Below are 26,479 nucleotides of genomic sequence, written 5' to 3'. Positions count from 1 at the left end.
GAATAATCATTGTCCTTGGAATAAAATCTACCACGGCGAGGATAGTTCCTGCATTTGGCAGAGAATCTACAATTTTATTGCCTTTTGTATAAAGAATTGATATCAATTTAAACTAGAGTACTGAAGGGAAATATACACATAATTAAATGAGATATGAAAAAGGTGTTGAAAGTCCGAGACAAGAAAGTGTGGTGTGAGGTGGATTCGAACCATGGGAAAAATAATGACAGCGTATACTGCCAGCGGTGCTGCTGACTGAGCTATTCTAAGCATCAGTATTACTGTTCTCTTTACAGAAGTGGACAGGCATAGCCTACATCCACTTCTCTGCGCAAACCTTCATGGTTTGATTCTGGAAAACGTACAACTGCCGGAACCGGTTACCGGTTTGTAACGCTCCGATCGCATTTTCGATTCAAATATATGCCTGGATTTCCATAACTGACAAGTTATTTCCACAACAAAAGCTTCTGCGTTCGTAAACACTCAAAATGAAAAAACATACCTAACTCATTTCCTGTTTACAAAAGTGGATTTTATGGAAGTTTAGGTATTCTATTTTGCACCCGAACACGCCGGACAAACAGTTTGCATATTTCAAAATTTGTTAAAAAGGACGAATCTGATAAATTTTTGTTTTTAAATTTATACTTACCCCGGTATGCAACACATTGAAGCAATCTCAACGATTGAGATTGGTTACGTACACAAAGTGCGGGAACAAAGAACCTATGCAAACCTATACAAGCCAATTTACCAGGGACACAGGCACGGCTCGTAGCATCATCGTTTTTCAAGGGAAAACAGAGGGGGGGGGGGGGGGGGGGGGGGGGGGGGGGGGCAAAGAAGAACCTGACTACTTCACGACTGCCTAAAATTCTTGACAACACGGGAAATTGAATTACAAAAATAGTTCGCCCAAACTTCGAAATCTTTTATCCTAGCACAAGCGTTGGGCAACCTCTGTTGTCTGGTGTCGGGAAGAGTTATCTATCTTTCTGTATCTATACTTTTATAACAGAATTCGCTTCTCTTATGCACTGCAACTCTGCAAGCATGCATGTTACTTTACCTTGTCCGAAGCTTTGCTTGAAAATGATCTTTCATATTTTGATGGAGATAATACATGTAAATAGATTGAATATAAAATTAAAAAAATTACGCACTAGACCTAGTCACTAACTATACACAACTATAAAGGAATGCATGCACAACTAAGCATACAAGTGTATAAGATAAATACGTTTGTCTACAGAGATTTCATTTAAAATTGCTGATTTGAAAGCATTCATTTTCCTGTAGGTATCGCATGAGGCATGATAGTACATATATTATATATTGAAGGAAGAACAAATTTATTTTTCTTCCATCATTACAGATGTTAGTTCCTGAACAAATCGATCATTCCTATAAATGATATAACCACTTATAAATATCAAGTATGTTGGCCTAAATGATTTCATGTTTACACTGACGTGTATCCCGCTGGTTGTGACGTATTTGGATGAAGTGAAAACGGCGGAATCATTTAAAGATAAGGTTGTTTACACTGAATACTTGATCTATGGTGCCTGTTGGTTAAACTAATTTGACTTGATCGTGTCAATGAATATAGAAGAATGATGTCATAAATCGGTGATCCTTTTTATTTTAAGGAGGTACTCTACATCGTCATAATGGCTGACTTCCTTTTAAAACATGGATGAAAATATAAATATCAGCAATATTTGCCTATTAATTTAAAAAAATCATCTCCTAGGTGAGTAGCTTAGCACGTCGACTGCTGAACTGTAGATTGTTGGTTCGAGTCCAGCAGGGGTTTTAATTTTTTTTTTTTTTTCGATTGCTTTGTACTAAACCTGCATTTTTTGACTAAATAAAGTAAATTTGAAGGGTTTTAATTTTAAAATATTGTTGTAGACATCCTCCACTTTTCAGCCATATCAAATTTCTCTGGTGTAGCATACCTCCTTAAAAGCTCTATGATCTGACCCAAGGTACATGTAGGTAACCTTAGTTTAAAACTGGATATTTCTATATTTACAATATGGGGTCCGGGCGGAGAATCAGATGTAAATTAAGATTTGCATGATGAATGTATAGATCTCGCACCCTACTCGCTGGATCTGCCAATGTACATATATGTGAATCATGTAGCGAAATCTGCGTGGGTTTTTTTTTTTTAATGTATGGTGGTGGTGGTGGGTTTTTAGACGTTTAAAAAATTGCGAGGGAAATATCCTGACGAACGGTATAAGAATTGTGACGTCATAATTCAACAGTTCATAACAAAATCGTTTAAAAGATATGCATATGCCTCGTAACAGAATGGGAGGTCTGGTGAAGATGGGGCAAAGGAGTCGAATATCAGAGCTTTATGTTTCATAAAACAATGACAGGTTATATTCCATAAACAACGACAAGTAAATGAGGTAATATAATTTTGCTATTTTGAATGATACACGTGTAGAACTAACATGACTGAAAAATACTTGCGATCTTTTTTCTTTCTTTATGTATTTCTTTTATCCTCTTGTCACGGGCACTTGTTTCATATACTTGTTAAGCTATTCTGTTTTATGTTATTAAATAGCATAGATTACCAAGTCTATGAAACAAATATCTGTGCCTCGCACGTGCCCATATTTCGACAGTCTGTTGATCAACATGTGTCAGTTTTACACACCAACTGAGCATTCAACCGTACTGCAAAAACTCCCATCATTTTAAAATAGAAATTGAACCAATACTATTTATCTGCTTTCATTAGCCCAGCGGCAGAGCGCCGCCATTACCGAGCCCCAATCATAATTACCCGGTCATTTATTGTACAAACGAGATGAAATCCCGCGCAAACGCTCACTTTCGTAACTGGAAAAAAAAATCGCGTTATAACGCGAAAACTGAAAGTCACACGCAAACGTTTCGCGTTGTGTAGCGAATTTTTTTTTCAGCTGTGAAAATGAGCTCAATGGAGCAAACCTTTACAAAAACTGAAATTACGTTTTATAAAGGGAAAAAATCGCAATATACTTCACCCCCGTTTCATAATATTTATAAACGACTTGGGTCTGTCGCGGCCGGGATTCGAAACCCGACCTTCCAAATGCGAAGCGAATGCTCTACCTCTAGACCATCGATAACAGAAGCACTTTTAAAATTTTGATTTAAATTTTTAGATTAGCAATTGTTGTTTTGATTGCACACAATGGAAGAGTTTTTGACTTTCTTTCCTATGCTACATGTATGTGTAGAATGGGATTTTTTAAATCGCTTGTATGATTGATTAAATCGTAGAAAAGACATTTTACGTTTCTACGATTACGATTTATTTGCTTTTTTTCTGCTATGTTAAAATGACACGTATACGCCGTCGTAGTCAATGATTGTCTGTCTGGTGGTGCTGCTACGCTACGTTATATGTACAATGAAAAGGACGAGGGACACACCCAAGAAAATATCTTGGAGACCAACATGATTAAAGGAAAACCCTATACAGCTAAAACTACAGCCGATTAGAATCCAAAGCTGCATTTATTATAATTATATGCACGCATTTTTAAACTCGTACACGCATACATTTTAAGGAGCATAGAAAAATTCCGAGAAAGGAGAACAATTTAGGATTATACAATATACAGCATTGCCTGGAGTCGGGGTACGCGGTGCAATGTCGAAGTATTTGTAAATAGACTGGGCCAGTCTACGCTGAAGGAAAATCCCACATTACATGTAGCAAAGCACAACTCGGTCAACTGAATATTTCGTTTCATCCCAATGTGCAGAGTCGAGGAGTGAGATGAAAACCAGTGTTTTGTGCTTTCTTTGGACAGTAGCAGCGTTTATATTATAATTTCATGTTGTTTTCACGTTTATGTTGGAAATCTATTTGGAATATATATATATATATATATATATATATATATATATATATATATATATATAAACAACTTTTGATCAAATATTATACATACACTGATATCAAATTTCTCAATATTGATTGAAACATATTTTGTTCTAGGAAATGCTAGATTAAAATTTTCAGTACATTGACCCGAGATATGTTTGGCCATATACCTATATTAGGCCTATATGTCGTTCATTTCTTAAAGAATAGCGGTCCAACGATAAAATAGGGGTGTCGGTGCTTAAATTTCTTCGAAAGGGATAGAATATTTAAAACTAAAAAATTCTTAGTAATAGTTTTTGATGGGGATTCAAGCATTACACAATATATTTATACCACAAGGATTTGTTACATATGTACAGAGTTGGTAAGCCATATCACGAGTCCATAGTTTAAACCTTTTTACTGTAACAAACCCAACCCCCAACCCCCCGTTCAGAAATTTCTGGCTCCTCCACTCAAGGGTGGTCTTGTGGTGAGAGGGAAATATTTTACTTCATTTTCTCTTGTGCATGTAATTACATCGTTGTCAATGTTCGTATGGTCGCGGGATTGTTAGCAGTGCTAAGCCTTGCTTGTTAGAGAGCTGAAGGTGTATAGAAAACTGATAGATGAATGCGTTTGTATCTAGTAATCGTTCAGAAAATGCGTTTGTATCTAGTAATCGTTCAGAAAATGCGTTTGTATCTAGTAATCGTTCAGAAAATTTGAAGTTAATGTAAAGTGGAATTTATTCGTGTTGAGCTTAAAATGCATAAAATGTAAAATTGAAAGATTTATGATGACTTTTAAAAGAACAAATTATCATATATAGACATGTCTAAGTTTCATATTATCTCAGAAAATTGCCTGAAATTGTTATAATCTAATTCCATTTATCTGAATTAAATATCTTTTTAGTCTGAGAGGTGAAGGCTGATTTGAGGACAGAGGTGTGAGCGGACCAAGGGAAAAGTGTGAACCATAAAACATCAAAGAGATTCCAAAATTAACGCATGTGACGGAATCCACCAAGGGACACGACTCCTGCACAATTAAACAGTTATGCCCTCTGGCGGAGTCTGATTTATATCAACAATCGAAGACAGTTTGTTAATTTATCTCACAATCTTATGGAATTAAACGTTTAAGTCATTAGAAAGGAAAAAATATTTATGGCTTTCCTCAAGCTATCCATGCAGACTATGTGGTATCTATTATCTGTTACATGTTAAAATAAGATCCGAGGGTTTAATTGTGTGTAGAGATGATGAAATTCAGGTGATAGAGATCCTGCAGTAAATGATTTTATAGAAACAACTCATTGCTGTATTTTTGTTTGATAGAAGCAGTTGTTGTTGCCAGAAGAGTGAAATTGAAAACAAACTGCTTTGATTCCTGTGGTAAGTGAAATAATATTTTTAGAAATAACTAAATTTAATTAGAATTTTGAAATCCTTGATTTTAAGAATCATGAAGAGAATATATGAGTTAATAAATTGCTTAATTCACTTATCAGTGAAATGATCTAAACAAACTATTGTATTTTTATAAAAAGTTCAAATCCTTTTAATATAAACCTAAAAATAGTTTTAGACAAGAATTCTTAAATGAGAAAAAGCTAGGTGACTGTGTCCCCACTATTAATGTTAGAGCTATAAAAACTTCTTTTATGTGGTTTTTATAATTGACTTTGGAAGCTGGAAGGCAAATGTCTTGGATTTGTGCTGCTATTGTGGTCAGTATAAAACCCTGTTGTGGGAGATTGTTCCGGAAGACGAAGGTGATCTTTGACATGATTATTTTGTGATGAGCATCTTGCAGTGATTGACAGATCGACTGTATCTTTCTGATCGATTGTTTACTTTGTCAACACGGATTGTTTACTTATAGCATTACATTTCAATTAGCTTCTGTCGCGCGGGGCAGGTGAGGAGGGGGATAACAAAGTTCTTAGGGTATGGAGCTGATCTCCCTACCCGATCCGGTTTTTATACGGAGATCAGACAAAAGAACAAAAGGCCTGTGACTGGCAGTCACATGTTTTGTAGGACTTGTATAAACACTACCTTAGGTCAGCCAGTCACCAACAGTTGTGTGGCTAATGTGCTCTACACATTCATAAAAAAAAAAATGAAAGAAACACATGGAAAATTAGCATAGTTTATGTTATGTAATACTATATAATGGATTACAGTTTGCCCATTGAGAAAAAATTCTACTAGGAAATAGTAGTAGAATATGCAATGAAATGGAGCAGACCAGGGTGTAATTCTAAACTCAAATCCCTGAATCTCCAGTCATACAATGTGTGCCCTACCTCTCTGACCATGAATTGTGATGGAACTTTCCTGCCTTCCACATACCTGCCCCCCCCCCCCCCCCCCCCTCCCTCCCATGCCTTTTGAATGCCTTCATCCACAAAGCATATAAACAACCAAGTTCTCTTCTGGGAGTGGGAGGCATCCACCAAATGCCATGGAAAGGAGAAAATGCAACAAACCATACCAGGCTCCATGACCATAACATGAGAATAGACTTGGTCAAAATTTAGAAACTGTATCTTTGACTTGTTAAAATCAGACAAATGATTTATTGAAATTTTGAAAAAAAATTAAAATCTAATTTCAACATAAATTTTATTGACTTAGAGATATCAATATTTTTTGGATTAGATCTGTTTCAAAATTTGACTTAAGTCTCTTATCAGTTTATGTTTCATAGAGCCAGGATTCAGGCTAAAAACCTCTCAATCTCCGATCAGATGCTCATGCAGTACCAATTAACCTCTATGGTAACTAAAATATTTTCTGCTGATTTGTAAAAGACAGTTCTGACCACTACATGTGGATGCTTGTATAGAACAAGTGACTTGTACATAGTGATGACATGTATCCAGTCTCCATGAATTTGCTGGTACAGGTATTTAGATCCTAAAATTGTACAGATATGAATGATTGATAATTTCTTGTTGGTGATCAGAATCACAATGATATTGTTTAACAGTAATGGAGAAAATACAACAGACCAGTCCAGAATTTGAAACCCGGGCCCCCTGAATCTCTAGTCAGGTGCTCTACCAACTGAGTTATCTGGCCACTGGTGATCGAACCCGTCTGACCCATTGCATTTTCTCCTTTCCTGTTACATTTGGTGTTGCAGGCCAGCCTCTGGAACTGACAGGTGGAAATGCCTGCCAGGAGGTAAAGATCCTGGGTTGATGTCTTCAAGGTGTGAAGAAATTTAAGGAGGGAAAAATGTGATGGAGAGACGTTTTGGCTGCCAGTGGCCAGACACTTCTGCTCAGTTGTTAGAGCACCTTACAAGAGATTCAAGGGGCCTTGGTTCGAACCCCAGTCTAGTCCATTTTATTTTATTTCTTCCTGTTACAACAGAGAAAATGCAATGGACTGGACAATGCCTGTTGGAAGAATTTAGCCTGGTCTTGAAATAGTTTGTTGGGAGAGGGGGAGGAGACAGTAAAAGTACTGGAGGGTTTAAATTACCATAGGACATTGCCACATAGATATACAGGTATATGTTTACACACATTCCTAATGATGCTCATATAGTCACATTATTTTAGACTTTTATATATGTAACATTAAACAAGTACCCCCCCCCCCCCCCTATGTATAGACCTGTTACCATTGTTGTGTATCTCTTGGGGATTAATGATAGATTGGATAATGTAGATTTCAGTCATAGAGTCACACTGTGGTCAAACTGTTATGAGTTCATTACAAACAGTTTTTAGTATCACATTCTGAGCAATTAGTGGTATATCGTGTATAGAGTAAACCAAACAAGTGGTCAGTTAGAGTGGTCAGTTAGGGACTGACAAGGATCTACAGACAGACACTGTAGGTTGTGGACACCTCAACTGATGCTATCTTTCAATTCCTTCTCTTCGCTGACAGACAGCTCCTAATCTTTTATGTGCTGTCATCTTTAAATACATAGTGTGTAATGCAGAAATGTTTTCTTCATGTAACAGGTATTTAAAAGATTTGTGAGGGCTGACACTTTCAATGTTATTTTTATTTAAGTACTTTTGAAAATTTTATCTGAGGATTTAACCCAATGAGAGCAGGATGAATTTATTAATTTCAATCTTGTCGGAATATCTTTTAAAACTTATGGATCTTATTCAGAGTGTTTGAAGGTCAAATTGAATTGACAAAAAATTATCTTAAAAATATTGTTGATCTTTGATTTTTCTCTGTGAAGTGTGATAGAAAGCTTGCCATTTAGCATGCACTGATGCTTAAAACTCGTCAACAGGTGGGGTTCAGAATTTTGTCTCTTCCATTCAGATTGCAACATTACATTAACAAGATTTCTCTGATTTTGTGATAATGATGCTTTGACAGATGTTAAATGAACTAAGACAAAATTACGCAAAAATTAAAAAATAACTCGCAAAACACATGCTCGTGGAGAATATCAGTCTTTTTTGTGCTACTGACACCCGGATATCAAGCGAGATTTAATTGTAATGTTTGTGCTTCGTGAGCCGTTCACTGGCTGCTGACGGTCGCATGTCTTAATCAGTCACTTTATATTACAGATCACCTTGTGTCGCATACCCCGAAATCACACGATTTCACCCAGAATTTAAATCACTGTTGACTGTTACTGAAAGAAGGGCACTTTAAATCATCAGAGAGCTATCAAGGTAAGTTTTCATTTTACTGGTCTTCTACATGTAAGATTTTATAATAATATAAAGCTCATTATCATTGCTTTATACCTGTCATAATTGATACCAAATTTGTTTTCAACTACATGAGAGCATTTACACATTTAAAATTTCAAAGTTTATTTGAAAATTTCATTCTGAATCACTATTGATACAATTGAGTATGTGTTAAATAGTAAACTTTTAACAATGAGATACAAATTGAATTAGGACACAAACAAAAATATGGATGTCAGGGTTATATACCTTTTATTTATCTAAATAATTTACAAACTTATTGAATAACACATTTTGATATTTTGAGAAAATCATTGAGTGTTATTACATGTAGTACTAATGGTTTTGTCGTTCAAATTGAAGATCTTTGAGATTTTGCCATGCAATTTATTTTTTAATTTCATATCCCAATGCTGTAATGAAAATTTAATAAATTTACATTCTTCGTGATTTTTAAAAGCCAATTATTATATATCATTATTTGATGTATAGGTACAAGAATTTTAAATCTTTGAATAACTAAGAAATATATTTGTCGTAATATTTCGTGCCCTTCATTAATACTTGAATAGATATAATCACTGAAACAAAATTGTTTAATATGTTCTTTAAAGACCAAACACCTGACGCAGGCCCCATAATGATTAAAGCAATCATTAGTATCAAATCAGAATATTTGAATTATTTTGATATTCAGAATGTTATATTATAAGCTTTTCAAACAAATACCATATCATTCATGTGAATAATGCAAATAATGGCTTAGCTAAGAGAAATGTGTATTTTCATCACATTTAATATCATAAAGAGCACATTGCTAGTTTTTTTTAATTTAATATATAAATCAATATAAAAGTGACAAAATGGTAACAATTTAATTACCTTTCTATGGGAGCTAGAGCTCGTTACTTGGAATTATAGCAAAACTTTTAAAATACTAAGTACCACAAGAAAAATAATATTTATAATTAACTACTGGTACACATAATGAAAGATGTTTAGTCTATATTAAAAGCATATATGAATTTCATTTGAAGAAAACGAATATAGTATAGATTTTTGACTGCAGGTATTTAGCGTCCATCTGCCACCACAACACTACAATCAAAAATATTTCTATTCAATATATCGAAATTTGTTATCAGATACAGGTAACACCCCCCCCCCCCCTCAAAAAAAACCCACATTACATGTAATTATGTACATGTAAGCACGCCATAGCATGCACAGTATGCCTTTCTATATACACTGCACATGTATATATATATATATATATAATATACACATGTAAAGTGAAACTTTCCTTATGAATAAGTTAATTAGCCCAATTTTTAAACCATTATTCATTTGGCTTGCAGTCACACTTGACAAATACATTTGATTTGAAATATAGAAAACAAATAACCTAAAATTAGAATTTCTAATCATACTAGGTTAAAATCGAAGTTGGTCATTATAGGAATATCATAAGGTACCTGAGAGTCGATCAATATGCTATGTACTTGTAATGACACAGGAGACGAGTTCCATTTTATTTTGAAATAATTTAATAAATTGTACTTGTTACATGCAATTTGATTGTTTCATTTCACTTCATCAACATTCTTTATATCGTATAAACAAAGTTGCCCTTTGTCCTGCTATGTGACGTTATAGGAATGATGTCACAATACGTTTGGCCATTCAGTTTCCATTTTGTTGCTAATTGGCGATATTAATCCGCATCATATAAAATTGATATTTTCTTTAGAATTATCAATCAAATGATATCAAAAATGGTAAACTACATAAATTATAAGGAATGAAAGTAATTTTTATTTGTTTTATACGATATAAAGTAAGTCTGGACAGATTATGCAATTTTATGAAGTGGTTTATAATGTGTAAACTGCCCCAACTTACTTTATATTGTATAAAACAAATAAAAATTATTTTCATTCCTTAAATGTCCATTTCACTCAGATATCAGAAAAGTATCATAGACCAAGTATGTTTGAATACAGTGCAGTACAAAAAATGTGGAAGATTTATGTAACCTAGGAAACTTTTTTAGCAAAAGCAGTGCTACAAATGACTGAATGGATTGAACTGTTAACTTGTATAATATTTGTAAAATGTACATATATATGTTTATGTTGTACAAATGTACATGCATGTCATCAATTTGATGAACCTGTAAGTTTAAAAAGAATAAAGAAAATGTACTGCACTGTAGTAGATTGATACCCAGTATAGGTGTGCATCGAAATGTGATTTGATTAAATTAGAGTAAGTGAAAGGATTATCTCATAAAGGTGTAGCTCAGCATGTCGAAGTGACATTCAGAATTAATTAAATCGTGGGCACCCAGCAGGGAAGAGAGCTAGGTCCATTGTTATCAATGTCATTACTTATCCCATTATCACTTAAAACCATAATACACATTAAAACTGGACACCTGTAGATGCTTTGCCATGGTTAATCAATCAATGAAAGGAGAGACCAACAAGGCATATTCTGCAATCTTCTACATTTGGATGTTTAATGATTAATCATTAGCAGAAAGTCCTAATTTTATTGACATTTTGTGAACATTATAAGGTATTGCAGTAATGATGGTGGATTTTATGCGGAAAGGTAGCGTGATATGCACGAGTTTTGTTCCCTTTATTTTCGTTATAATCATATATATGTTTCATTTTATGTCTCTGATCATTGTTGCCATTGTAGTTTCTAGGTTTATTAGTATAATTTTGTGATACTGTTTCAAGTGGTCAACCGATTTTTTCCTCATAAAAAATTTGTCTCACAGTAAAAAAAAAATTAGTTACATTTCATGGGATCATGTTTCAGTTATTATTTTTTGTTGCCCAAGCCAAACCTGCCCATTACACACAGGTAGAAGATTGTTTTGAGTCAGTTGATTGTTAAATAAGATTTCATTCGAATCACTGGATAACATAAGAAATGAAACAAAGTATACATCTAGAATTTGTAATTTGGCCATCAAAGGGCCTGAATATTTCAAACTGCCAGAGCAGGTCTCATGAGGCTTAAACAGGCTTCAGTGATTTTATGAGATTTTCTTCAATTTTCGAAGTATGGAAGTGGTTTGACTTTCAGGCCTGACTTGGCTTTACATTAGCCATGCTTGTTGGCACCACCTGTTGTCAAGGGCAGTCACAAATCTTGATCTTAATATGTAGCACCACCCACCAAATAAAAATGCCACATCTTGTTCCTTTTTGAAGTATTTAATCTGTACATTAATCAACTAATGTACCTTAACAATGTACAAGAAACAACATAAAAGGGCTTAAGAAATTACATTGTAGAGGCTTTGTCATGGGCATAGCTAGAATATAAACTTAACTATATGTATAATTTCAATATTGCAGAGATTTTAGAGTTATATATATATATATATATATATATATATATATATATATATATATATATTTAGAGTTATATATATATATATATATATATATATATATATATATATATATACACCCACCCACACATTGTAATGGATGGGAACCACAGATTTCAACTGCTGAAAGAGGGGGACATTTTACGTAATTAGATTAGCTCATGTTTTAGTAAACTTTGAATTTTTCAGTCAATTTCATCAACTATTCACACAGTTTGAGGCTTTTCTGGTCTTCTTCAAAATGTTTGAAGATTTATGGAGCTGAAGCAATTTTTATGTTTTTTCATTTGTTGCTGAGAAGAGGCATTTGGTTAAACACAGGGGCACAGTGGCACCAGTATATAAAAGATTCAGCCAATCCCCTCCCAGGAATTGCAAATTTATGTGACTACCTTGTCCAAATGACTAAACCATCCAAAAATAAAGAAAGGGTCTCTTGTTATAGCCTACAAGTGTTTGTGGAATCTGAATCAGAGTTAAAAGCAAGGGAACAAATAAAGCCTACCCACAGTGTAAAGGAAAGATTTATGATGATTTGTTTTCAATATCACAGTTGGTTTAAGAAAATTGAAATTGAGGGGCACAATTGAGAGAGGTCATAATTTAAAAGACCACAAAGACAGATATTGGCATATTGGAGATGATAAATATCTAGTTTTACCCCTATTAAACTTTTTTATTCAGAGATTAACATTCACTCATTATAGCGGCTCTCCAGCATTAGCAATAGTTGACATATTGGATAGCATGAAATAGTTGTGGTGATTTACTCCTTGTGTAGGTCATGTTAATTAATTTATACAAAAAGTTTGGTATATATCTTATCTTTTGGGGTGAGAATTTGTAAGAGGAACAGACCAGTGTTCTCCTTCATCAAATGATCAAGAGAGAATGATGGTGAAATCCATACTACAACGTCGCATATCTATTTACATAAGCATTTTGCCTAAGGATTGAAACATTGTCAAGTGTTTGAATTTGTTCAAAGATTTTGAATATTAAGTTACGGTCAGTCAGTCGTCATAGTTAGGTGTAAGTGACAGGGAATAATTAGTTTCCCTGTTTGAAATTAAGGGATAGGAGACACTTGTGGTTCATACCAAGGCTGAGGTAACATTGTAACCACTTAATATATATGCATGATGGCTCGGGGGATTCTGGACTTGTTCACACTGCCAAGAACCTCCCGTGATCTGTAGGTTTGAGTATCCCTGTGACTCACGGACACACACAGACCTTGTACAAAACCCGCCTAACACTTCTCCCCTTTTATCTCCTGCATGATGAATTAGTTGTGTTGAAATCTTGTCCATTTTAAAAGTATACATTTGGCGATTTTTGACAGGGCTCCCATTTAGATGAGTAATTACAATGTCGCACTGAGTTGGACTACAACAGGTTTAACACCTTGTAAGGCAGCTGGCAGCTTCCTCTATTTAGAAAAACAGATGAATTTAAATACAAGTTACTGATAACATGAAAATTCCACATAAAAAATCCGATAGTCGGACATTGGCAGGACAAAGCTTTCGGCTTGATCAGATTTGCAATTATGACACGTATTGACAGCAGTGACAATCACTTAGGTCTTTTACTATTGATTGCTCAAAACATTCCAACCTTTAAATGACCAGTTGGACACTGGGCAGTACATGTTCAGTAGATAGAGAAAGACAAAACAAATTTGGTCCTTATTTGATTAAAAATTTGGGTAGTCCTGTGGGGGTTACAATTAGGTGATATTATAAATTCATTGTATACAACTATATTCTTCATTTTGGTTAATTAATTATGTATGTATATTATTGTCTTTAATGCATTTATATTATTGACAGTTGTCATAAATTCAAGGTAATATAGAACCTAGTGGGTTGTCAGAACTTGTGTTCAAATCTTTTGTGTGTTATCAGTACAGTAGAATATGTTCAAACCAATTAATTATTTTCCAGTTTCAAGAGGAAAATGTCCATTTTTGGTGTAGATGTAAATAATATGAAAACATTTCATTTTTGTAAAGGAAGACAGAATGATGAATAAGATGCTTAATGGGAGCTTCAACTTGGCATGAAATTTTGACAAGCAACTTATAACATCATTAAAGATCAAAAGGCAATAAAGTGAAAACTTGTTTGTGAGAAGAAAATGTAATGAGATGTGGAAATATTTAAAGAAAGCTGGAAGCACTTAGCTCCTTTTGACACGGGCTTGGTAACTCCCTGTTCTCCATTTACCCAAAAGTTTTCAGATATTTGTTAAAATTGTCTGCTTGATTTACTGTTAATGAAAAATTAAGTCCAAATGACAGACTATCTAGAGGAGGGCTTAGTCCTCATTGATAACAAACTCCATCTAATGGCTGGACATGAATTGTCCACTTATAATTGGGTGGAAAATCTGCAGGTTAGTGTATTTTGTGTCTGCTGATAGGAGGTAGATTTATCAAAACAATTGCACAAAGCATCATTGTGTCTGCACCACAGGACGGCTATATTTGGACATTTGATTCTTAATGTTTGGGATTTGGGGATGGCACAGAGCTAGTCTCAGCCTCTGGCAATCGATTAAAAAGGGGAGTTAACTGTGTTATCTCAGGGCCAAGTGCTTTCTTTTTGTTTGATGTCTTTCATTTCACTGACTGGAGAAAATTTAGAATTTAATCTGTGTGCTTAAGGATTGATTCAGTTTCTGAGGTTTGTATAGTTTGAATGCTGAAACCTTAGGGCTTGAGCATATTAAGATGTATGTTAAAATCACTCCTAATGGGAGGCTGATAAACCTAGATAATTAAACAGTAAATTTAAAGAAGAGACAAAAATTCCATCAGTGTTTGGGAAAAAGAGAGATGAACAGTGACCGAATTGAAGTTAAATATGTCAAGTGCAATGAGATGGGGGGAGGGGGGGGGGGGGGCACTAAGACATTTGGTACTTTTTATTGTGTACTTGATGAACAGAATTGTCTGGTGGCTGTATATCTGGCAAAGAAACTTGTGAGATATAGAACATGTACATTGGTTTGTTTGACAAAGTTAAGGGATGGATAAATCACATTAAAGTTTATTTGATTTAAACAAGTTGATCTATAAAAAATCATTTCATAGCAAAATTCAGCAAAACTCTTATTAACTATTTTCATGTAAACCTCATTACAATATTGTCACATTTTCAAATAATTCTGTTTATCAATCATACCTTTGTACTTGACCTATGTATTTGGGAGAGGGCCTACATGTACATAGGCGATCGATGCCTACAGTTTCCCGATTCTATTGAGTTTCTCAATAAAATATGTTTAAACTAAAATTTGATTTGAACACTTAGAAACTAAACATGATCAGTAATCTCTGCCAATTTGTTGAGAATTACAAGATTAACACACAAACATCAGGTGTTTATAAAGAATTAGATCACCTAGCCATACTCAGTCAAAATCAAAGGGAAATAACTCACACCAAACAGAAAAGCAAGATCAAAGAGGTGAAATATTGGTATTAAAGGCCCTGTGGTTGTAAGAAAACACGATCCCTATCTACTACAGAGAAAGTGTGAAAATGAGAATTGGGTTCATTTGTATTCAAGTAATTAAAAGACGTGTAAAGATACTCAATTAAATGTGGCCAAAGGGCAAACTTAACTTCCTGTGAAAACATGTATACTGTTATGGAAACAACCAAGAGGAAATTAATTCAAGTATTTATTCCATAGGGTAGTTTTGATATCTATGGAGAGAGGGAAAGAGAGAGAGAGAGAGATTGAGATGTGATATATACAGTGTATATTTTAGATATAAGGTATATAGATTAAACAAAACATTTATTGTCAATTAAAGGTATTACTTTTTTATTTAGCAATTCACACATTACAATTTGGTACAACATTATATATATATGTTATATGGGTGTTGTTGATGTATTGTAATTGAGGACTTTTGTTTGTCATTAGTTATAGTACTATTTTGTTCATTACCTTAGTACTATTATAATGGGGTAACTTGTATGTTGTACTAAGTGTTAGTCAGGTATAAATCACCACCAGAGGGTTAGACTTTGTCACTAATGGCCATTACTGTAAGTTTGTGATTGATACATCACAAGGCCTCCCAAATGGATTAAAGGGGACCACTACACCCCATTTCACACATTGTCACACCAAACATTGACCATTACAAAATATTGTCCTGTTACAGCCATTTATCACACTAATGGCTGATCACATGGTCTATAGTCATACTGGAAGGGTAGAGAAGTGGACTGCAGACCTGGAGGCCCTGTGCAATCTGTCCAGTTGATGGAAATTCCATCTGTTGTGACTATGTTGTTAGAATTAGGTGTTCTGTTCACATTGTGTCCTTGCTGAGAATTCCAAGACCATCTGAGAAATTTGCTAGTGGCCAAGTCTTGGAAAATCAATGAGGATGTCAGGTCTGGGACAAAGTCAGAAACAGATTTCTCATCTCACTGTGAGAGAGGGTAACATCTTATTGATCATTGATTTTGTCATCACTGAAATTAACTTCATTACGCTATAAATAAATAATGATAGTTTTTATTATTACTATGCGATGTTACATATGTTTTGTGTAATTATTATACAACAGCTAATTTGTTGAATATTTATTTACCATTCATATCATATGTTTCATGTATTTTTATCAATTAATTAAATTAATTTCTCAATTCAATTCAATTTATTTTCATATTGTTCAAAACAACATAGAGAAGATATACACATGCACACAATGTTAAACAAAGAATTCAGTTGATGCAATGCATGAAAGAGTGTACCGTCGTAACTTGGAAGGGTAACTCTCTTGTGAATTATATTTATGAATTTGGAAAGATTACTCGATATCTAGTATCAAATTCACAAGAAAGATTTTCAAACTGGAATTGTTATCAGCTTTAGGAGAAAATTCATAAGATAGGAATGTGTAGTGATAGTACTGTTCAATATTTTTTGTCATTGGTATTTTGTAGTTTTGTAAACAGCCTGACATGTGTATACCACTTTATTTTATAAATCACCCAGAAAAGCAATCTCAAAGCCCAATACAGTCTTGATAAAGCTCTCTTAATTTAATAATTCACTCAATAGCACTGGCTATGGCAGCAGTATTTTGTTTTTATTGGGAGTCCATTTAAGTGCTTGACATGGAGTGGAGGAGGTATCAGAATCTTGGGGAAATATTGAAGTTTATATAAAGTATTGGGTGATAATAATGTTAATAAAAGGTGTCCTTACTTTAAAATGTCTCAGGAATTGTGAATCATTTAAATTTTATTTTATTTCATGATTAAATAATGTCAATTATCTATGAAATATTTCTTGTGCTTTACACATTAATTAAAACTTGTATGAACATATTTTAAGATAAATTTCCAATTTGAATTCAAAAACAGGAAATCAATAAACAGCTAGAGCATGAAAATATATTTTTTTCAAAGACTGATGAAAAAATTTGAAACTTATCAAAATAGCCTTAATTCTTCTGCAGTTAATTTATAATCATTCAGATAAAGGGCTTAATTTTTTCATAGCTTGAGGTCCAAATCAAAATTCACTTTGAAGAGGAGAAAAAGTGTGAAGTGTTTTGTAAAATGTGAAAAATCCTGGTGTTAATTGTTCTAATATAATTCATAGTGTTCAGATTGCGTGAGTTATTTATAAGGTGGAAAATTAGATTAAATGTAACCTATAGCCACAGGTACAGAATATATTTCTCACCTGGTCAGTAATGAAATTTACATGCAGTGGTTAATTGCTCAGTAAATAAAACACTTTGGACAATCAGAAGCAATATCTTCCACACATTTAAGCTTTTGTTTAGATTGTTAACAACAGATTTTTAATTCCTTTTGTTGTTCAATTTGAAAATATTGACAAGTGAAATCGTGGAAGGGGAGGTCTTTAAATCGGCGCTTTCTGTGTTTTTCTCTTTGGAGTGGGAGAGTGTTGGGGTGTTTATACGGCTGAGGGTTGGTCAGTATTTATCATTGTACTCATGGTTCTGGGACAAGAGGCTTCAAGTGTCTGTGATACTGTGTAAGATTTGGTAAGTTTGCTGAAATCATTTTATTTACATTAAGTACTCGGTTTTCATTTTCTCATGTGGTTTTACATTAAAGTGGTGGACCACTGAGTGGGAAGGTATGTTGGCTGAAAATATAGCGTACGCTGAATGTAATGATTTTATTTTCATATGCTTTTATTTTATATGATATCAATGTTATCTATCATGCATATATATATACACTTCCTAGAGAAAGTTCTTATTTTATGTGTATTGTATTTATGAAGAGTGGTCATATATCAAATAATTTATAATACAAATCTAGATAAAAATATTTTATTATTGTTTCTACCTGTAGAGTGCATGTATATTGTTTAAAAATATTTAACATTGATAGATTTTTTTATTAATTGAATTAAATCAGAATAACAAGTACATTTCTGGCAATAAATAGTAATAAATAAAAATGCATTATTACTAGAAATAAAATAATGTCAGCAATGATGGATTTTGTGTTAGATTTCATTTGATATCTAAGTAACAAATATGTAAAATGAATTAATTACACAACTTATTTTTGAATACTTTACTCATATACCAATATACAAGGGCAGAGTCATAAAATAGAAATCCTTTTAGAAGGACTATCTTGGGAGCTGTTCTGTGTACATGTTTTTCCTTTGAGACAATTTCCTCAGACACAAATATTATGAGGGATGTTTTAGCCTGGGGTATCGGGCCCCAGAGGATGTTTGTACCTCTCACAGCTTACCTGTTTATTATCTACATCAATACCTTTCATCTAGGTAAACAGTGCTAGTATTCCAGGCCCATTCTTTGATGGGGTGCTAGGTATTTATCAGTTATAGTGGAAAACTTGTATCTAATCCTGATAAAAACACCTGTAATATATGTGATAATAGCATCCTGCTTGTGTGATATATGAAGAGGAGGAATGAACAATGATTTCGGCCTTTTACAGGCTGCTGAGGCGTAAAATCATATTAGATTAAAAACATTTTGTGAGCAGGTTTGACAGCATTCGGATTAAAAAAAAAAGATCGAATATTAGGTCTAATTTATTCTTTGTGTAGGAATTGCTGGTTTGATGTATAAAGTGGATCGCCTTTAATCTATGCTCAGTCTATTTGGCTAGTAAATATTAGCCCCTCCTGTCTTGATAAATTTCTGATTACATGATATTGACACATTTTCTATTGAAAGTGACACCACACTGAAAGATGAGATGTACAGGGTAGTAGTTGGTTGTTCAGGTGTGATAACGACTGGACCGGTATGCCTCTTGCAAAGTAAATGAAAGATGTTTGGTTCTTGCTTTGTCTGATAAATTTAGGATGTTATGGCAATCAGTGTGGGTCTTGTTGTCAGGTGATGAGGGTGAACAGTGCTATGTATTTCTGGCGTGCAGGTTTTCCCTTCACTAGGATATTTTATCCTCTGGTCCTACACTCTGGTAACCCACACTCAAGATATACATCGTATAACCTCACGGCAGAGGGAATGGTAAAAACTTACTACAGGCGTGAATCAGACCTTTCTGATACCCTCTAAAGGTTTACAATTTTTCTCTCTTGGCGCAAGCGATATTCCTTATCATATCATCAAATGTTACGGGGTATTGTAACAAAACAATGGGTATTACTAACTCTGCATCATATTTCACATTGCTGCAATTTATAATGATTACCTTACCTTTTAGCACATGGGTACATTTTTCCCTTTCATGTTTGTAACAGACAACATATATGACAGAATTTGTTTATGTAACCTACCTTACAATGACTAATCACTCTCTAATTTTTCAGGTAACCTCAAGGGAATGGACAATTGATGAGAGTAGATCTCCTAAAATTTCATAGATGGAATGAGCAGCTCATGAGCCAGGGATACTGGGATCATTTCGAGTTTTGGGGTTTTTAGAGATGGCAGTGCTGATCTCTGTGTGCCTTTTCCTGATGGTTGCAAATGTAGCCTCCGGTGAAATCATCGTGACAATGAAATTGTGGGAAGAGGAACCTGTCTCAACTTTCGTGGGAAATATAGCTGATTTGAGTGGCTTGCAGGAAAATATGACACAGGAGGCTTTTCAGAGTCTTCGATACAGCTTTTTGGACCAAACAAGGATGGATGATCTTTTTCGAGTGGATAATGCTGCTGGTGAATTGTTTACCAATGCAGTGATTGACAGAGAAAAACAGTGTGGATTTAATCAGGATTGTGTGCTTCAATTTGACATTGCAGCTCACTCTTCTATTAACTCCAAATTTGAAATAATATCAGTGAGAGTGACTCTGTTGGACATCAATGACCACACCCCCACCTTTCCTTCCTCAGATGTCAACAAAAGTTTGTCTGAGTCGGCAGTCATTGGATCCACAATACAGCTGGATGAGGCGCTGGACCTTGACTCGTCAGCTCAGAATGGAATAAAAAATTACGCACTGCAAACTACTGGTTCTCCATTCCTGTTTAGTGCCATTAAAGCAAGTGATGGATTCTCTCTACAGCTGAAGCTGAATTCAGCAATCAACAGAGAGAGCAAGGATCATTATGATCTTAAAATCATAGCAGTGGATGGTGGAACGTCTCAAAAGACTGGAACTCTAAATGTTAAGGTGGAAGTGACTGATGAGAATGACAATGCACCTCAATTTGACAGAGACACTTTTGATATTAGACTTAGAGAGGACAAAAATACTGGCTTTCAGTTGATTCAACTCTCAGCAACAGATGCTGACATTGGACAAAATGGTCAAGTGGTTTATAAATTCAATCCTCGTCAAAGCTACCTAAGTGAAATCAATGAGTGCTTTGAAATTGATGAAACCACTGGCAAAATTATTTTGAAAAACAGGTTGACACGAAACATAAGGAAAATTTACAACATCACTGTAGATGCCAGTGATTTAGGACAACCTCCAAAAGTTTCCCAGTGCATTGTTCGGGTTACCATCATTGATGTTGGAAATAACCAACCATCAGTTCGCATCACATTGCTGTCTACAGGCAACACAGGGGCTGTCAGTGAGTCCTCAAGTGTTGGCACCGTGATTGCTCATGTCACTGTCGAAGACACTGACTCTGGTTCCAACGGAATTGTCACTTGCAAAGTTGTCTCAGACGAGTTTCAGCTGCAGACAGTACTTAATAAAGGCTACATAGTGGTCATCAACAGATCTCTTGATCGTGAAATTTCTGACAAGTATAACCTCACTGTGGAGTGCAGTGATCAGGGAACACCCCCTTTATCCTCATCTTCAACAATAGTGATTCCCATATCTGATGAAAATGACAATGCACCAGAGTTTTACAAGACTTTATATCAAGCATCCATCAGGGAAAACAATGCTTTTGGGGATGGAGTCACACAAGTTCTAGCAAAGGATGACGACTTGGATAAGAATGCTGAAATAAGATATTTACTGCCTCCCGCGTCCAAAGAAAAACTAGCCATCAATGAAGAAACTGGAGTCATAACAGCAAACTTTAGATTTGACAGAGAAAATGTTTCTTCGTTCTTTTTCCATGTTCTTGCTGTTGATAAGGGGAATCCTACTATGACAGGAACTGCTACAATCCAGCTGACTGTGGTGGATGAAAATGACAATAAGCCTACATTTAGTGTGCCTATGTTCCAATTTTTCGTAATAGAGAACATGGGACCTCAGATGAAAGTTGGATCACTCAGTGCCTCAGACCTGGATGAAGGTGACAACCAAAAGATTCTTTTTGATTACCATCCGAATTTTAAGAATCTCCCCAGCAGTCAGCTGCCATTTGAGATTTTACCTTCAGGAATAATTTCTACAAGGCGAGACCTTGACAGAGAGGACAAAAACAAGTATTCGTTTGACATAGTGGCTGTGGATCAAGGAACCCCAAGGTTAACCAGCACAAGTCGAGTTGTTGTGTATGTGGCAGACCAAAATGACAACAAACCCTTCATTACCTTCCCCTTGTTTTCTAACCAAACTGTCTCGGTGTCTCATCAAGCTAAAGTTGGTACTGTAATCACACGGATTCGAGCTTATGACCTTGATGAAATCGGACCAAACAGTCAACTCAGGTACTCTTTTTCTGCTGGGAATGAGAAGGATGTCTTCTCCATCGGTGAAACCTCAGGAAACATATATCTCAAAAGAACTTATGAAGTAAATGAGAATACTCCATTTAAGCTCAGGATCAATGTCAGTGATATGAATGTCTCTCATATGCAGTCTTCATTCTGTGATTTGACCATCGTCCTAGCTCTTCCAACACCAAGCCCTCTGTCCTCAGAGGATGGGGGAACAAAGAATATCATTATTACCATAGCTGTTGTGGTTCTCACCATCATATTGTCAGCTGTCATCATCACTGTCATCATCATTCTCAGACGCAATGATCAGAAACTGCTGCAAAGCAAACGCTCAGATGATCTAGTAAAAACCATGTACAGTGCTGCTTCCATTGAGGGCTGCTCATCTCCAAACTTGGACAAGATCCCCAGTGACATGGTGACCAGCATTGTAGACTCGCCTCGGAAGAAGAAGGGGGTCAGCTTTACATTTGATGTGGAAAGTCTGCAGCTTTCTAATTGTGGCCAAATAGGCCAAGGACAGGTAGGTGTTGTACATGTATAAAGTCTGTAATGTAATATGTATGTTTCTTCGATAAAATAATATGTAAAATAATTGAGATGTCAGGAAAAAAACATAGCGTCTTAAATGTATTTTTCATGTACTGGTAAGTAAATTTTGTATGAATAAAATTTTCTCAATTTTACAGCGAGAGGAGAGTTCATACAACAGACAAAACAACAATGACAAGACCCTAAATTCAGTGCTGTTAGATAATATTGGAAGATCAAATTATCAGGTAAATTTTGGAGTTTTGAATCTCTAATATGTCTTGCTTCATGTACTGCGCTCATATTGTATCTTTGTGAAAATGATATTAACTAGGTGCAATAATGTAGCCCTCTTCAATTTTTTAAAATTATGTTTTCGGGAGAGGAAAAAATTGGAGAGGGTTACATTATTGTAGCTAGATATTGACCACCATCAGAAAAATTGTATTTGTTAGTTTGGAGTTTTATATTACCATTATAATAATCTTTGACATATGGAGACATCACCAGCTGTAGGTAAATCGTCACAATCTTTTTGCCCCCGGAATTGAAGATTTGGGGGCATATAGTTTTTTGGCCTGTCTGTCCATCCATCTATGGCAAAAAAATTTAACCTTGATCATATCTTTTACACCATAAGAGGTAAAGCTTTCATATTTGGTATGTGTATTCCTTGTGGCAAGCCCTTTCCATTGACACCAAACGTTTTGACCTGGTGACCTATACATTGACCTTTGAAATACTTTTAGAAAATTCAAATATAAGCCATATCTTTCAAATCGTAAGAGGTACTGTTTTAATATTAAAATTAAGCATGTGCAGTTTTGTGAGAAAACCTTTAAAACAATACCAGATTTGTTGACCTTGTGACATTGACCTAGTTTATGGAAATTTTCCAAAAAAAACCCAAAACCTAGTGTCTTACAATTCCTCTTTACTGTAATCTAGGGGCATAAGTGTATGGTTGGCAATCTACACCATTCAGCAGTGAGGATTCTTTATCCAATGCCTGTTTTGAAACAGGACAGAACTTGAATCCAGTAGAGCTCATGAGTCATAACAAGTAATAAAGTGAATAAAAAGATAACTGAAATGTAATTATTTTTATATTTTTCATTTTAGCAGCAACATCAAGATAACATGAGTGATTCATCAGGGGAGATAACCACATCAGACAGTGGTAGAGGTGGGAGTGACCTTGACCTTTCACTACATATGTCAAAATCAGGTATGCCAATTTAAAACCATACATCAGTTAAATGTCTTACTGACCATAAAATGATTGTACATTTAAATTTGTGTAGGTTTTATGAATCAAAATTTAGATATATGTACATTGAGAAAATTGAAATTAAGCTACAAAATGTAGTAGATTACAGTGGTGGATCCAGCAAATTTTCAGGGGGTGGAGGTGTTGCAACCCAAGTTTGTACTTTTCCGCCCAAGAAAGGGGGGGGGGGGTGTTGATGACCCGAAAATGAGAAAAAATTACCTTTCTGAAAAATTTAATCAAAGGAGGTGGAGGTGTTGCAAGCCCCGTAACCCCTCCCCCATTTTCTAGATCTGCCACTGGATTTACATGTATAGAATAATGTGACATGGCATGTGTGTAAAACATACAGTAATCATTATGATCATTATTTGTTATTTCACAGATGAAAGACATCAGACAGGTGCTTTTAAATTCAAAATGAATCCTGCTCAGGGCACTAGATCATATGGAAACCAGTATGAAAATATAAACTATATAAATACTCACCATTTAAAGAGTAATATTCAAAGGGAGGCAATTCCTGTTAGACCTCCCAGACTTCCTTCAGATAATGAACTGCAGTTTCGTTCAGAGGAATCCCCCTCAAAAGAAGATTGTTTTCCATCGTACGTATGACCACGGACTGAATCATTCCAGTGGAACGATGATTTCAACCGGGTCAACTACTCAATGTGCCAAATATAACAGACTTGTGTCTCATATTGCGTTTTACGCAATCACTCTATTCAACCACGTGAATTGTTTTTATTGTACGTTGATATACTGTGGATTCCTTGATATTCACATCGACAGTGTTTTGTCTGTAATCAACTGTTTCATTGTATTTCATTTCTTCATGAAAGCATTGTAACACACAAGTGATCTTTCAACTTGACATAGAAGTCTATACTTATTTGTTTTATCACATGATACATATAGAAGAAATATATCTCTATGCATAAGTTGTTTTGTATTGGAATGATGAAGTATTTTCTACATAATGACTATACATGCAGGTTTGCAAATGACCCCAAATGTCCATTGTTTTGAATTCCTCGTAATACACCCAGCCTAGACATTCCTTAAATGTACTTGATGAATTATTATTCACAAGAGGACTATATCGTGAAATCAAATGACTTGCATTTATTTATTCATCACTGATTTATATTGAATGAAGTCTTTTAGAGAATAACTCATGCTATATGTCGGTTCCATTGAACAACCATTTAGCAAACCTTAACATAAGGAATCTACAGGAATTACACACAGTTATCATTGTTATGTGTTCTGAACAACATGCATTTTTCAACTTGTTGATTGAAAGAAGTGCTTTGTACAAAAATGAATGAATTATTATGATATTAATAAACATGTATTAAATCTTGAAATGGTTTCAGCTTTTAAAATTATAGCCTCTTAAAAACTGGAATATGAAAATTTTTGTTAATTACATGTACTTAATATCTATTTTGGTATATATAGATAAAATATATATTTTGGATCTTTATGTCCATCACAATTGTTTCTGATGCCCCATAGACATTATGATTCAACTTGTGACCGATGTAAGAATCTGATGCAGAGAGTGATTTATTGATGAAAAGGCTCTAAATATTTTTTTAGATGTCCATGTATCCAATTTAACCTACAGGTGGTCGAGGACAGGAAACAGCACTTAATACCCCATAACAACAACAACAACAACAACCCCCCCCCCCCCCCCCCCCCCAAGAATGTTATTCCGTCTAGTATAAACAATGTCGGAATTGGCTTTTTATTTATTTAAGTTGAATTTTTGGAGTTGCATAGGATGGAGGGGGGGGGGGGGTCATAAAGGAATAATTGACCAAACAAGACGCGGGGGGGGGGGGGGGGGGGGGGGGTGTGTGCTGTTTCCCGTCCTCAAGCACCTGTGATTTAACCGTGGTTTGTAGCAAGGCACTCTGTTTTATCACCGAAAGGGGAGATAACTCTGTATTTTCATCATTATGATAATTTAGAAATACATAATACATAACGAAACTTAAATTGAATGATCCAGTACAATGGTTACCCCTCTATAAGTGATATAATCTTCAATAAGTTATATATACATTCATACCGACGATATCCAAAAATTAGAATCCAATACTTAAGAAGGCGACACAGGAGTCGGCAATTTTATCAATAAAGTGAGAAAAAGGTATGAATGTTACCAATGTGCTTTGCAAGCACTCCCGAATTTCACATTAGCTGGCATTTTGGTGTAGGGAATTTTTGTTGTAAAATTGTGGTCGACTATTTCAATGACAGAATTAATTAGGTTATTAATATTTGCGTTAGAAAACCTATTCGGAGGCTCTAAAGGAAACAAATTAACATTATTGTCTTATCGTACAAAAAATATTTATAAATAATGCCATATATTCAAATGAACCTAAATCTTTATTTTAATAAAATCTTAACCTAACTTTTAATGATTATGGTTAAAGTTGCATACAAAAATAAATAATAGGACATTTACAACAAAACAAATGTTTCAAAATTAGAACACATTGCTTTAAATTTCTCATCCCCCCCCCCCCCCCCCCCCCCACTCTATTGATAGA

The 26,479-nt window shown here is 34.8% G+C and overlaps 1 protein-coding gene across 1 annotated transcript; it reads left to right on the top strand.

Moving 5' to 3' along the window:
- The first annotated feature begins 1,022 nt into the window (after positions 1-1,022).
- On the top strand, positions 1,023-25,279 carry LOC125682156 (protocadherin-9-like). The gene is made up of 8 exons (XM_056157049.1): positions 1,023-2,432; positions 4,808-4,994; positions 5,233-5,289; positions 8,457-8,564; positions 19,833-22,628; positions 22,795-22,884; positions 23,759-23,864; positions 24,292-25,279. The coding sequence occupies exons 5-8, from the start codon at positions 19,950-19,952 to the stop codon at positions 24,522-24,524; spliced, it is 3,108 nt and encodes a 1,035-aa protein (XP_056013024.1). The 5' UTR covers positions 1,023-2,432; positions 4,808-4,994; positions 5,233-5,289; positions 8,457-8,564; positions 19,833-19,949; the 3' UTR covers positions 24,525-25,279.
- The last annotated feature ends 1,200 nt before the right edge of the window (positions 25,280-26,479 follow it).

Source organism: Ostrea edulis, chromosome 2 (assembly GCF_947568905.1).
Source record: "Ostrea edulis chromosome 2, xbOstEdul1.1, whole genome shotgun sequence".
In the NCBI taxonomy this organism is placed as follows: Eukaryota; Metazoa; Mollusca; class Bivalvia; order Ostreida; family Ostreidae; genus Ostrea; species Ostrea edulis.
Note: the sequence above shows the minus strand (reverse complement) of the source record. Positions and strands in the feature narration are given on the sequence as shown.